Source organism: Mastomys coucha, unplaced genomic scaffold (genome assembly GCF_008632895.1).
Source record: "Mastomys coucha isolate ucsf_1 unplaced genomic scaffold, UCSF_Mcou_1 pScaffold18, whole genome shotgun sequence".
NCBI lineage: Eukaryota > Metazoa > Chordata > Mammalia > Rodentia > Muridae > Mastomys > Mastomys coucha.
The window spans coordinates 74,693,421-74,704,809 of record NW_022196900.1 but is presented as its reverse complement, the minus strand read 5'-3'; the positions used below and the strand labels follow the sequence as shown (position 1 = coordinate 74,704,809).

Sequence of the window (11,389 nt, the reverse complement as noted above, 5' to 3'; positions counted from 1 at the left end):
CTCCCTCCCTCCCTCTCTCTCTCTCTTTCTTTCTTTTTTATTAAAGCCGGAGAGGAGAGGAGGTGTAAAAATTTGCTTTTGCTTCTTGAAAGTCTGAGACTGTGCTTTAGGCTGGTCTTGAGCTCACTATGTAACCAGCTGGGACTGGGAAGTTGAACACAGTTCTCTTTGCCTTAATCTCACGAGTGCTGGACAACCATTAGGGAGTCTGCTGTATCTGGCTGGCACTAAACTCGCGGAATCAACTAGGAAGATCTTGAACTCCTCATCTTCCTACTTCTACTTCCTAAATGTTAGCATGACAAGCACATGCACCCACACCCGGCTTCAATGTTCTCTTAATTAATTAAAAATAAAAATAAAATAAAATAAAATAAAACAAACAGGGAGTGAGGCTAGCCTAGCAAGCAGACAGCACTGGGTTTCATCCCAGCACCAAGAAATAAATATAAAAATGAATAGTCAAACCTTGAAACTGGTTATTCTGGTATATTCATTTTTAAAAAAATATTTACTTATTTTATGTGTATAAGTACACTATAGCTGTACAGATGACCATGAGCCATCCTGGAATTGAACTCAGGACCTCCACTCCAGTGTCTTCAGGCACCAGAAGAGAGCGTCAGATCTCATTACAGATGGTTGTGAGCCACCATGTGGTTGCTGGGATCTGAACTCAGGACCTTTGGAAGAGCAGTCAGTGCTCCAACCTGCTGAGCCATCTCGCCAGCCCTTGGTATATTCATTTTACAAATATATATATATATATATATTAATATATATATTAAATATTATATATATTATATTTAATATATAACCCCGGTTACTTTTCATATATATATATACACACACACACACATATATATATACACATATATATTGAGAACTAGCGGTTCTTGTTCTAGGGTACAGGGCTGTCTGTGTGCTGAGCATCTAATAATACTTGGCTTTCTGACACAGGCCAAGCACCAAGGATCCTGAGGAACAAGGTGGCAACTGCACATTACCTGCATATACCCTGACTTACTGAAGAAAAGGAAAGCTGTGGTGAAACTGTACTCCAGAGGACCTCCCCTAGGACAGACAATCACATAGCCATGGACACTGTGAGCAGGAGACGTGAAGAGAGAGGGCATAGGAGAGCTAGAGCATCATCAGAGAGGCAGAAGCAGAATGACAGGGATTTGGGTTTTTTCTCCTTTTCCTCTTCTTTTTTCTCCTGTTCAGTAGGGTCTCAATCTGTAGCCCTGACTGTCCTGGAATTTCCTATGTAGCCCAGGCTGGCCTGGAACTCATAGATCCATTTGCTTCTGCCTCCTTCTGCTGGGATTAAAAGTGTACATCATCAAACCAGGCCAAAATGTTGGAGTGTCTAGAAAGAGAGACACCCCTCACTTCTAGAAGATAAAATGGGATCCTAACTCTCTTGCTTTTTTCTTTTCTTTTTTTTTTCTTTTTTCTTCTTTTCCAAGACAGGGTTTCTCTGTGTAGCCCTGGCTGTCCTAGAACTCACTCTGTAGACCAGGCTGGCCTTGAACTCAGAAATCTGCCTGCCTCTGCCTCCCAAGTGCTGGGATTAAAGGTGTGCACCACCACTGCCCAGCTAATCCTGACTCTCTTACAGCTTTCCAGGTGGGCAAGCTCCACACTTTGTAATCTAGCCTGGTATGGCCAGGAGTGCCTGGAGTCACAAAGTGGGAAGACACTAGATTAAAGCAAGGTTATGGTTATAGCTGCCCATAGTCTAGGGCTCAGAGGGGCTCAACTCTGTCTGATTTAAGGAGAGGAGACAGGGAGCTAGAGAGGGTCTGTGATCTCTTCTACCTTGGCACCAAAAGAAGCCACTGAAAGCTATAAAGCAATCCCAGCCCTGAGGAGGAGGAGGCAGGAGGGTTGCTCTCAGGTTCAAAGCCCGGTTACTTTTCATAGTGAGTCTCCAGTTCAAAGCCTCGTCTGCTTTTTTGTTTTGTTTTAGGTTTTGATTTTTTTCAAGACTAGATTTCTCTGTGCAGCCCTGGTTATTCAGGAATTCACTCTATAGACCTTGAGCTCACAGAGATCTGCTTGCCTCTCCCTCTGCCTCCCCAGTGCTAGAATTAAAAAGTGAAGGCCATCATACTTGGCTGTGGGCTACTTATTAAGTATTGGATGAAGTATAAATACTGCTTTTTTTGTTTTGTTTTGTTTTGTTTTAAAAAAGCTGCCAGGCATGGAGGCACATGTGGGAGGGAGAAAGGGCAGGGAGAGAAGGGTCTGAAAATAACATAGAAAGAGAGTAAGAGGATAAGAGAGTGGGGAGGGGCAAACTGCCTCTCTTATAGTGAGTCAGGCACACCTTGATGCCAGGTAACTGTGGGATGGAGCCTAGAAGGAATGCTAATACTAACAGAGTCGACTCTTTCTCTGTTTCTTTTTCTTTTCTCTTTTTTAAAAAATTTGAGACTAGGTCTAATTATGTAATCCTGGCTGGCCTAGGGCTTATTATATTGACCAGGCTGGCTTTGAACTCTGCTGCCTGTCTCTTGCCTCTGCTACCATGCCCTCACAAATATGTACTCGTTTTTTTTTTCCTTCCATCAATTTCTTTTATTAGATATTTTCCTTATTTATATTTCAAATATTCTCCCCTTTCCTGGTTTCCTCTACGAAAAATAAACCCTATTCCCTCCCCTCTCTCTCTGCCCACCAACCCACCCTCTCCTGTTCCTGGCCCTGGCATTCCCCTACACTGGGACATAGAGCCTTCACAGGACCAAGGGCCTCTCCTTCCATTGATGACCGACTAGGCCATCCTCTGCTACATATGCAACTGGAGCCCTGAGTCCCACCATGTATACTCTTTGGTTGGTGGTTTAGTTCCTAGGAGTTCTGAGGGTACTAGTTAGTTCATATTGTTGTTTGTCCTAAGGGGCTGCAAACCCTTCGGCTCCTCGTGTCTTTTCTCTAACTTCTTCATTGGGGACCCTGTGCTCAGTCCAATGGATGGCTGTGAGCCTCTACTTCTGTATTTATCAAGCACTGGCAGAGCTTCTTAGGAGACAGCTATATCAGGCTCTGTCAGCCAGCACTTGCCGGCATCCACAATAGTGTCTGGGTTTGGTGATTGTATATGGGATGGATCCCCAGGTTAGGCAGTCTCTGGAGTGTCCTTCCTTCAGTCTCTGCTCTACACTTCGTCTCTGTAGCTCCTTTCATGGGTATTTTGTTCCCCCACAAATACATACTCTTGAAAAATATTTATATTTATTTATTTTATGTGTGTTGGGATTCAGACCCAGGACAAATGGCCGAGGTGCATATTTTTTTTTTCTTTTCTTTTTTCTTTTTTTCTTCTTTTGAGACAGGGTTTCTCTGTGTAGCCCTGCTGTCCTGGAACTCACTCTGTAGACGAGGCTGGCCTCCGACTCAGAAATCCTCCTGCCTCTGGCCTCTCACTTGCTGGGGTTAAAGGCATGCTCCACCACTGCCTGCCAAGGTGCATATTTTACATACCAAAGTAGACCTGGCCTCCATGTAGTCCCAGCATCCCTCAGTCCTTACCTGGCATACCTGACTCCTAACCCTGACCTTTCCAGACCAGGGGCTGATCTTTCTCTCACCAAGAAGTTATTCAATCTATCATCCAGAGGATTTGGTCTCCTCTCTCTCCCGCTCTCTGCATTTTCTCTCTTCCTATGTGCATGCTCTTTCTCTTTCTCTAACCCCCTTCCCTCTGTCTCCCTCTGCTTGGCAACTTCCCTGGCCTCCTTTCTTGGAACCAGTGAAAGCAGCTTCCCAATAAACCTGCCTTTATATACTTTAATTTGGTTTGAGTTGGCTTATTGCATTGTCAGAGATTACCTATCAGTATATATGAGTGTTGTATACTGTCTATCCCACAAATACCTGGTGCCATCAGAGGTCAGAAGTGGCTGTATCTCATCCTCTGGATTGGATTTACAAATGACTGTAGGCAGCTATATGGGTGTTGGGGATGGAACTAAGACCTCTGCAAGAGCAACTAGTGTGCTTAACTGCAAAGCCCTCTCTCCATCTGTTGTAAACTTGGCTCAACCCACACATCACAGATTGACAATAGATCACTGCAATAACATGACACCCCTCACAGGGGGATTCAACCCCGAGTTCAGAAAGCACACATCTTTTATACTTTACAGATGGCAGATTCCAGTAACAGGTTAGCTGGTCCACTTTGATTGGTAGAACACAGGACAAAGGATCTCTTCAGGCATTGGTGGGCTTGCTCAGGGGGCTGTTCTTGGCTTAGTCAGCCAACTTCCCTATCCAGCTCTGTATCTGACTTTGAAAAGTCTCTGGGAAGGGGCTGAGTAACTAGATGGTAGGGGGATTGTCATCAGCAAGGTCAGGGTGACAGTTTGTGGTCTTTTTAGAACTTAACGTCATTGCTGCCACTGGTTATTTTTGTTTTGGCCTTACTTAGCTTAGTCAGAATGGCTTGGTCAATCTGTCTCAACACTCTGACCACCAGAACTTTGTTTTTACAGAATGTCCTTGGCTAACAGCTTCTCAGTGTCTGAACTGCTGCTTGTTACTGTAAAACTTAGTTTCCACATTGCTTGCTGCTTACAAGAGTGTAGTGTCCAACCAGCGGATCTACATGGTCAGTCGTGGGTTCCTTCGAACAGGAGATTGGACTGGACCTGTGGGATAAACGGGTCAAGAAACAAAGAGACGGACGCTAAGTAAATGTATCAAAGCGTGCTTTACTTGGGGTGAAATGGGTTTTTATAGCAGGCAGCAAAAATGAAACCACAACATTCAAACTTAGCACAATGTATAACATAAACACAGTAGCAGACGAAAGGATGCTGTCTTGCACCACAGGTGGCCAGCTTCAGCCTGGGACTGTCAGTTCGCTTTAGATTCTCACACGCTGTTAGTTTGTTGCAGCGTTCGGGCAGAACAAAGGGAGCCAATACAAGAGCTGGAATATGACTCTCTTATTCTACTGTGAAACTTTATTTCTACATTCCCAGAACTCTGTTTTTTACTTTATTACTTCACAAGCCTAATAAGTGTATTTTTAAAAAGAAAGGAGCTGAGCAGTAGCAATGCCTTTAATCCCAGGAATCAGGATGCAGAGGCAGGCAGATCTCTGTGTTCAAGGCCAGCCTGGTCTACAATGTGAGTTCCAGGATAGCCAGGGCTACACAGAGAAACCCTGTTGAGGGGGAGGGGGGCTGGAGGGCCAGAAAGATGCTTGCCACTAAACCTGAAGACCTAATCTTGATCCCTAGCACCTGCATGCTAGAAGGAGAGAACTGACTACTGAGAGTTTTCCTCTGCAGGAGCACACCCACATGTACACACAAATAAATAAATATAAAATAAAGAAGAAAGAAAGGGGGTTCATCTGTTAAGGGTACTTGCTACTCTCCAGAGATCTGTGTTGTCTGCTCCATAACAAGACCATGTCCTTTTCTTTCTTTTCTTTTCTTTTCTTTTTCTTTTTAGTATCTCATTAAAGTATCTCGTTAAGAGATGGTTGTAAGCCACCCTGTGGTTGCTGGGATTTAAACTCATGACCTCCAGAAGAACAGTAGGTGCTTTTAACCGCTGGGCCTTCTCACCAGTCCTTTTTTTTGTTTTTGTTTTTGTTTTTGTTTTTGTTTTTTTTTTTTTGAGACAGGGTTTCTCTGTGTAGCCCTGGCTGCCCTGGAATTTACTCTGCAGACCAGGCTGGCCTCAAACTCAGAAATCCACCTGCCTCTGCCTTCGAACTGCTGGGATTAAAGGCATGCACCACCACAGCCCCACAGGATTTCTATTCCTGAACAAACATGACCAAGAAACAAGTTGGGGAGAAAAGGGTTTATTCAGCTTACATTTCCACATTGCTGTTCATCACCAAAGGAAGTCAGGACTGGAACTCAAGCAGGTCAGGAAGCAGGAGCTGATGCAGAGGCCATGGAGGGATTTGAAGGTATGAAGCAGTCATGAAGAGCAGCTGAGGCTCAGCACTGTGAGAGGCAGAGCAAGCCAGGGGAATGGCTTGCTCAGCTTGCTTGCTTTTTCTTTCTTTCTGTTTCTTTCTTTCTTTCTTTTTTTTAAAGATTTATGTATTTTACGTATATGAGTACACTGCAGCTGTGCAGATGGTTGTGAGCCTTCATGTGGTTGCTGGGAATTAAATTTTAGGACCTCTGCTCACTGTGGTCAACTCCTCTCTCCTTGCTTGCTCTGGCCCAAAGATGTATTTATTATTATGCATAAGTACACTGTAGCTGACTTCAGACACCCCAGAAGAGAGTGTCAGATCTTATCACGGGTAGTTGTGAGCACCAGTGGGGTTGCTGGGATTTGAACCAGGGCCTTTAGTGCTCTTAACCACTGTGCTATCTCTCCAGCTCCCTCAGCTTGCTTTCTTATAGAACCCAAGACTCCCAGCCCAGGAATGGCACCACCTACAAGGGGCCCTCCCCCCTTGATCACTAATTGAGAAAATGACTTACAACTGGATCTTCTTTCTCTGTGATAACTCCAGCCTGTGTCAACTTGACACACAAACACAGCACTATTAAGCCTCAACCCTTACTTTCTTAGTCATCCCCAAGATCTAAATAACTTTAAAAGTCCCACAGTCAGCTGGGCGGTGGTGTTGCATGCCTTTAATCCCAGTACTTGGCAGGCAGAGGCAGGCAGATTTCTGAGTTGGAGGCCAGCCTGATCTACAGAGTGAGTTCCAGGACAACCAGGGTTATACAGAGAAACTCTGTCTTGAAAAACCAAAAAAAAAAAAAAAAAAAGAACAGGTCACTCTTTGCTACACTGTGAGTTAGAGCCCAGAGTAGGATGTTTTTTTGTTTTGGTTTGGTTTTTTGTTTTGTTTTTTTTCAAGACAGGGTTTCTCTGTGTAGCCCTGGCTGTCCTGGAACTCACTCTGTAGACCAGGCTGGCCACGAACTCAGAAATCTGCCTGCCTCTGCCTCCCAAGTGCTGGGATTAAAGGCGTGCACCACCACCGCCTGGCTCAGTGTAGGATGTTAATGGATAAGATGTTGTTTTCTTTTATATTTTAACGTCGTCGTCGTCGTCGTCGTCGTCGTCGTCATCCGACGTCGTTGTGTGCCCACACGTGCAGAGGTTAAAAGGCTGACAGCTTTCAGGAGTTAGTTCTACCTTTCCATCCTGTGTGTTCCAGGGTCAAGCACAGCAGCAAGTGCTTTTACCCTCTGAGCCATCTCAGTGCCCTGTCCCTCCTTCCATTGTTGCTGTTCTTATTTTTAACGTAACTACATTTAACTTATTTTGTGTGTGTGTACGTGGTGCATGCTATTGTACACCTGTGGAAGCTTTGGCGAGTTAATTCACCTAGCATGTAGGTCCAGAACATCAAACTCAGGTCTTCAGGCTTGTAAAGGTTGGATAGACCAATGGCTAGACATCATTTACGCAATACATATACCCTGCTGTGGGCAGCGAGCGGGCGGGTGGGGGCGGGGGCGGGTGGGGACGGGTGTGTGTGTGGGGGAATTGCCAGTCTGTATAGGTCTGTATACCCTGACAGTTATGGTGTAGTTCAGTGTAAGAAAGCTCTCCTAGAGTTGGACAGATGTCTCAGCAGTGAGTCTGGTCTACAGAGTGAGTTCCAGGATAGCCAGGGCTACACAGAGAAACCCTGTCTCGAAAAGCCAAAAAAAAAAAAAAAAAAAAAAAAAAAAAAAAAAAAAAAAAAAAGGACAAAGATCAGATAGGGTGATACCTGCTAATTCCAGCATCCAGGTATCTTAGACTGCTATTCATCACCAGGACCTTTTTTTGTTGTTTATTGAGGCAGAGTTTCACACAGCTCACACTGGCCTCAAACATGCTGCTTAGCTAAGATTGGCTTTAAAATTATTCTCTTGCCTTCATCTATATAGAACTAGGATTATAGGCGTGGTCTACCATACCCCGCTTCCCTCGTGTTGTTTTGTTTGTGTGGGTTTCCCTGTGTAATCGTGGCTATTCTGGAACTCAGGCTGTAGACCAGGCTGACTTCGAACTCAAATTTTCCTGTCTCTCTACTGGTAGGATTAAAGGCTTGAGTCAGCACCGTCCGGCTTCCCCGGTGTCCTGGAACTCACTCTACTGTAGACCAGGCTGGCCTCGAACTCAGAAATCCTTCCCCGGTATTCTTAATAGAAAAAAATGTCTCATGGACAGGAAGTATTTGTCTTGTTTATTCCACTATCCCAGTCTAGCACTAGCATCTGGCCGACTATTTTAAATTGGTGTCTTCGAAATACTGTATACATTTGAAAGAGAAAGTAATCACCAAGAAGCCAGGATTTGAACCCCTGTCTGCAGTATCACAAGGCCCTCAATAAAACATTATACATAAGTTTCCTAGTCTTACATAAAGGCAGAAGTTCGACCTGCTATTAAGCAGAGGGAGGGACAGAAACCAAAAACCTTCCCATTAGTCTCAGCGCCCCAGCCCGCCCACGCAGCGGAAGTCAGGGGCCGAGACTACATATCCCACGATGCTCTGCGGTTCTTTGAACTGGTGACGTCGTAGGGACGCTGGCGCGCGGGATTTAAACTGCAGCGGTTTAGGCGGCGTTAACACAGCGCAGTTTTAGCAGTCATAGTCTTCAAGCTTCTTGCATTTGTGTTATCCGTTGCTGTTCCTGAATCCATGGAGTCGCTTCACGCGCGATTGTTTCCTGGTCTCTCCATCAACATTCAACGCAGCAATGGTGAGGGCCCAAGAGGCCAAGGGGACCCAAGAGCGGTGAGACTGCCAAGATGGTTATCCAAATCCCCATGCGGATAGCTTTGAGATACTTTCCCTTATCCCACACTGAGAGGGTCCGTGTCACTATACTAGCAGTCGGTGTCCCCTACACTGGAGGAAAACACTACCTTGATTGTGGGCGGAGCACCTCTGCGGTTATTGGTGCGCCAGCTAGGTTATGGCGAATGGATGCACTTCCTTCCGAAATCTTCCTCTGAAACTGTTCTGCTTTGTTGGATCCTCAGCTTCCTAGTTCCTAGACTGTGCTGGATATAGTGCCGTTGCAATATGTCAGGCGCAGGAATTCAAAGTAAACGAGCAGGATTCCTGGTTTTTGTTTTTGTTTTGTTTTGTTTTGTTTTGTTTTTCTTTTTGGTTTTTCGAGACAGGGTTTCTCTGTATAGCCCTGGCTGTCCTGGAACTCACTCTGCAGACCAGGCTGGCCTCGAACTCAGAAATCTGCTTGCCTCTGCCTCCCAACTGCTGGGATTAAAGGCATGCACCACCACAGCCCCGCAGGATTTCTATTCCTGCACAAACATCATGGCCAAGAAATAAGTTGGGGAGAAAAGGGTTTATTCAGCTTACATTTCCACATTGCTGTTCATCACCAAAGGAAGTCAGGACTGGAACTCAAGCAGGTCAGGAAGCAGGAGCTGATGCAGAGGCCATGGAGGGGTTTGAAGGCATAAAGCAGTCATGAAGAGCACCTGAGGCTCAGCGTTGTGAGAGGCAGAGCAAGCCAGGGGAATGGCTTGCTCAGCTTGCTTGCTTTTTCTTTTTCTAAAGATTTACTTATTTTATGTATATGAGTATACTGTAGCTGTACAGATGACTGTGAGCCTTCATGTGGTTGCTGGGAATTAAATTTTAGGACCTCTGCTCACCGTGGTCAACTCCGCTCTCCTTGCTTGCTCTGGCCCAAAGATGTATTTATTATTATACATAAGTACACTGTAGCTGACTTCAGACACCCCAGAAGAGGGTGTCAGATCTTATCACTGGTGGCTGTGCTCTTAACCGCTGATCTGTCTCTCCAGCTTCCTCTTATAGAACCCAAGACTCCCAGCCCAGGAATGGCACCACCTACATTGGGCCCTCCCCCCTTGATCACTAATTGAGAAAATGACTTACAACTGGATCTTCTTTCTCTGTGATAACTCCAGCCTGTGTCAACTTGACACACAAACACATCACTATTAAGCCTCAACCCTTACTTTCTTAATTATCCCCAAGATCTAAATAAGTTTAAAAGTCCCACAGTTAGCTGGGCGGTGGTGTTGCACGCCTTTAATCCCAGCACTTGGCAGGCAGAGGCAGGCAGATTTCTGAGTTGGAGGCCAGCCTGGTCTACAGAGTTCGTTCCAGGACAGCCAGGGTTATACAGAGAAACCCTGTCTTGAACCCCTCCGCCCCCCAAAAAAAATTAAGTTCTCAAAAAAAAACTTTCTTAGGAGATAAATGGGTAACTTCTGACTTTTTCATACATAGGCTCAGTTCACAGCGCCAATATAAGCACAGTGAACCTGGAGAAGTCCTGTGTTTCAGTGGAATGGACCGAAGGAGGTATCACAAAAGGCAAAGAGGTAGGTCCTCTGAGAGAGAACACTCGTGTGGCATTTCACAGGATCCTGTGCAGAGAATCTGTTTGGAACCAGTGATAGCCCAGCCTGGTGCTGTACTATCCTCTCCAGTCTTAAGAAATGGTCCTCCCTGGATACATTGGGATTTCCTTTAGTCAAGTGTTGTAAATTGAAGCAATTAGCCATTTCTGGTCTGTGGAGAGCACATTGCAGAGAATCCTAACCGAGGCTCTGCTCACTCAGGAGTGTCAGTTTGGTTAACAAAATCCGTAACCCAGGAAAGGAAATGAAAGTGTGGTTTTGACATGCCAAGTCGTAATCATAAATGTTGTGATCATAAAAAGAGAATGAGCTATAAGAATGTGTTCTAGCGGGGTGGGGGTGTGGGGGTGTGTGTGTGTGTGCCTCAGCAGGCCCATGCCAAAGCAGCCCTTCCCCCTGAGGGACCAGACACATGCTGGTATAGTTTAGAATAGAGTTTATTTAGGGCATGGGGAGAGGAGTTAAGGCAGAGAAAGGCAGAGAGAAAGAAAGAGTAGAGAAGTAGGGGCTGGCCATGACCATGTGGAGAGAGAGGGAGCAAGGGGGCAAGAGGCAAGGTGGAGGAGCAGGAGTAAAAGAGAGAGGAGGGGGCAAGCAGCCCCTTTTATAGGGCCAGGCCTATCTGGCTGTTGCCAGGGCCAGGTAACCATGGGGAGGAGCATACCTGGCTGCTGGCAGGTGTCTGTGGGGGTGGAGTTTATACAGAATGCTAACTGGTAATGGATGGCACAGGTGAGCATCTTAGGAGCCGCTCCAGGGTGGGACTTGGAAGGACTGTGAGGGCTTAGCTTAGCAGTATACAGGCAGGCCTCAGCCAGAGGCCTGAATGACAGCACTGGCCACAGGCAGAGCAGACTCGGCGTGTATTGGCAGCAGCAAAAGGACTGGAAAGAGATGGGAGGAAGGCATTGTGAAAATGGGTCTATGCGTCTAAAATCCTGGATTTCTCCTCTGTCTCTGCCTTGTCTTTCCATGTACTCAGTCATGTTTCCATCTATGATCTGCCTTGTCTTTCCATGTACTC

At 45.7% G+C, this 11,389-nt stretch overlaps 1 protein-coding gene across 2 annotated transcripts in view; it reads left to right on the top strand.

Moving 5' to 3' along the window:
- The first annotated feature begins 8,515 nt into the window (after positions 1–8,515).
- Kif2c (kinesin family member 2C) overlaps positions 8,516–11,389 on the top strand; it is a 25,110-nt gene continuing 22,236 nt past the window's right edge. For both annotated transcript variants that reach the window (XM_031378338.1, XM_031378339.1), the window contains exons 1-2: positions 8,516–8,702; positions 10,232–10,326. In XM_031378338.1, the coding sequence (XP_031234198.1) occupies positions 8,642–8,702; positions 10,232–10,326 (156 nt within the window). In that variant the 5' untranslated portion in view covers positions 8,516–8,641. The remainder of the gene's footprint in view (positions 8,703–10,231; positions 10,327–11,389) is intronic.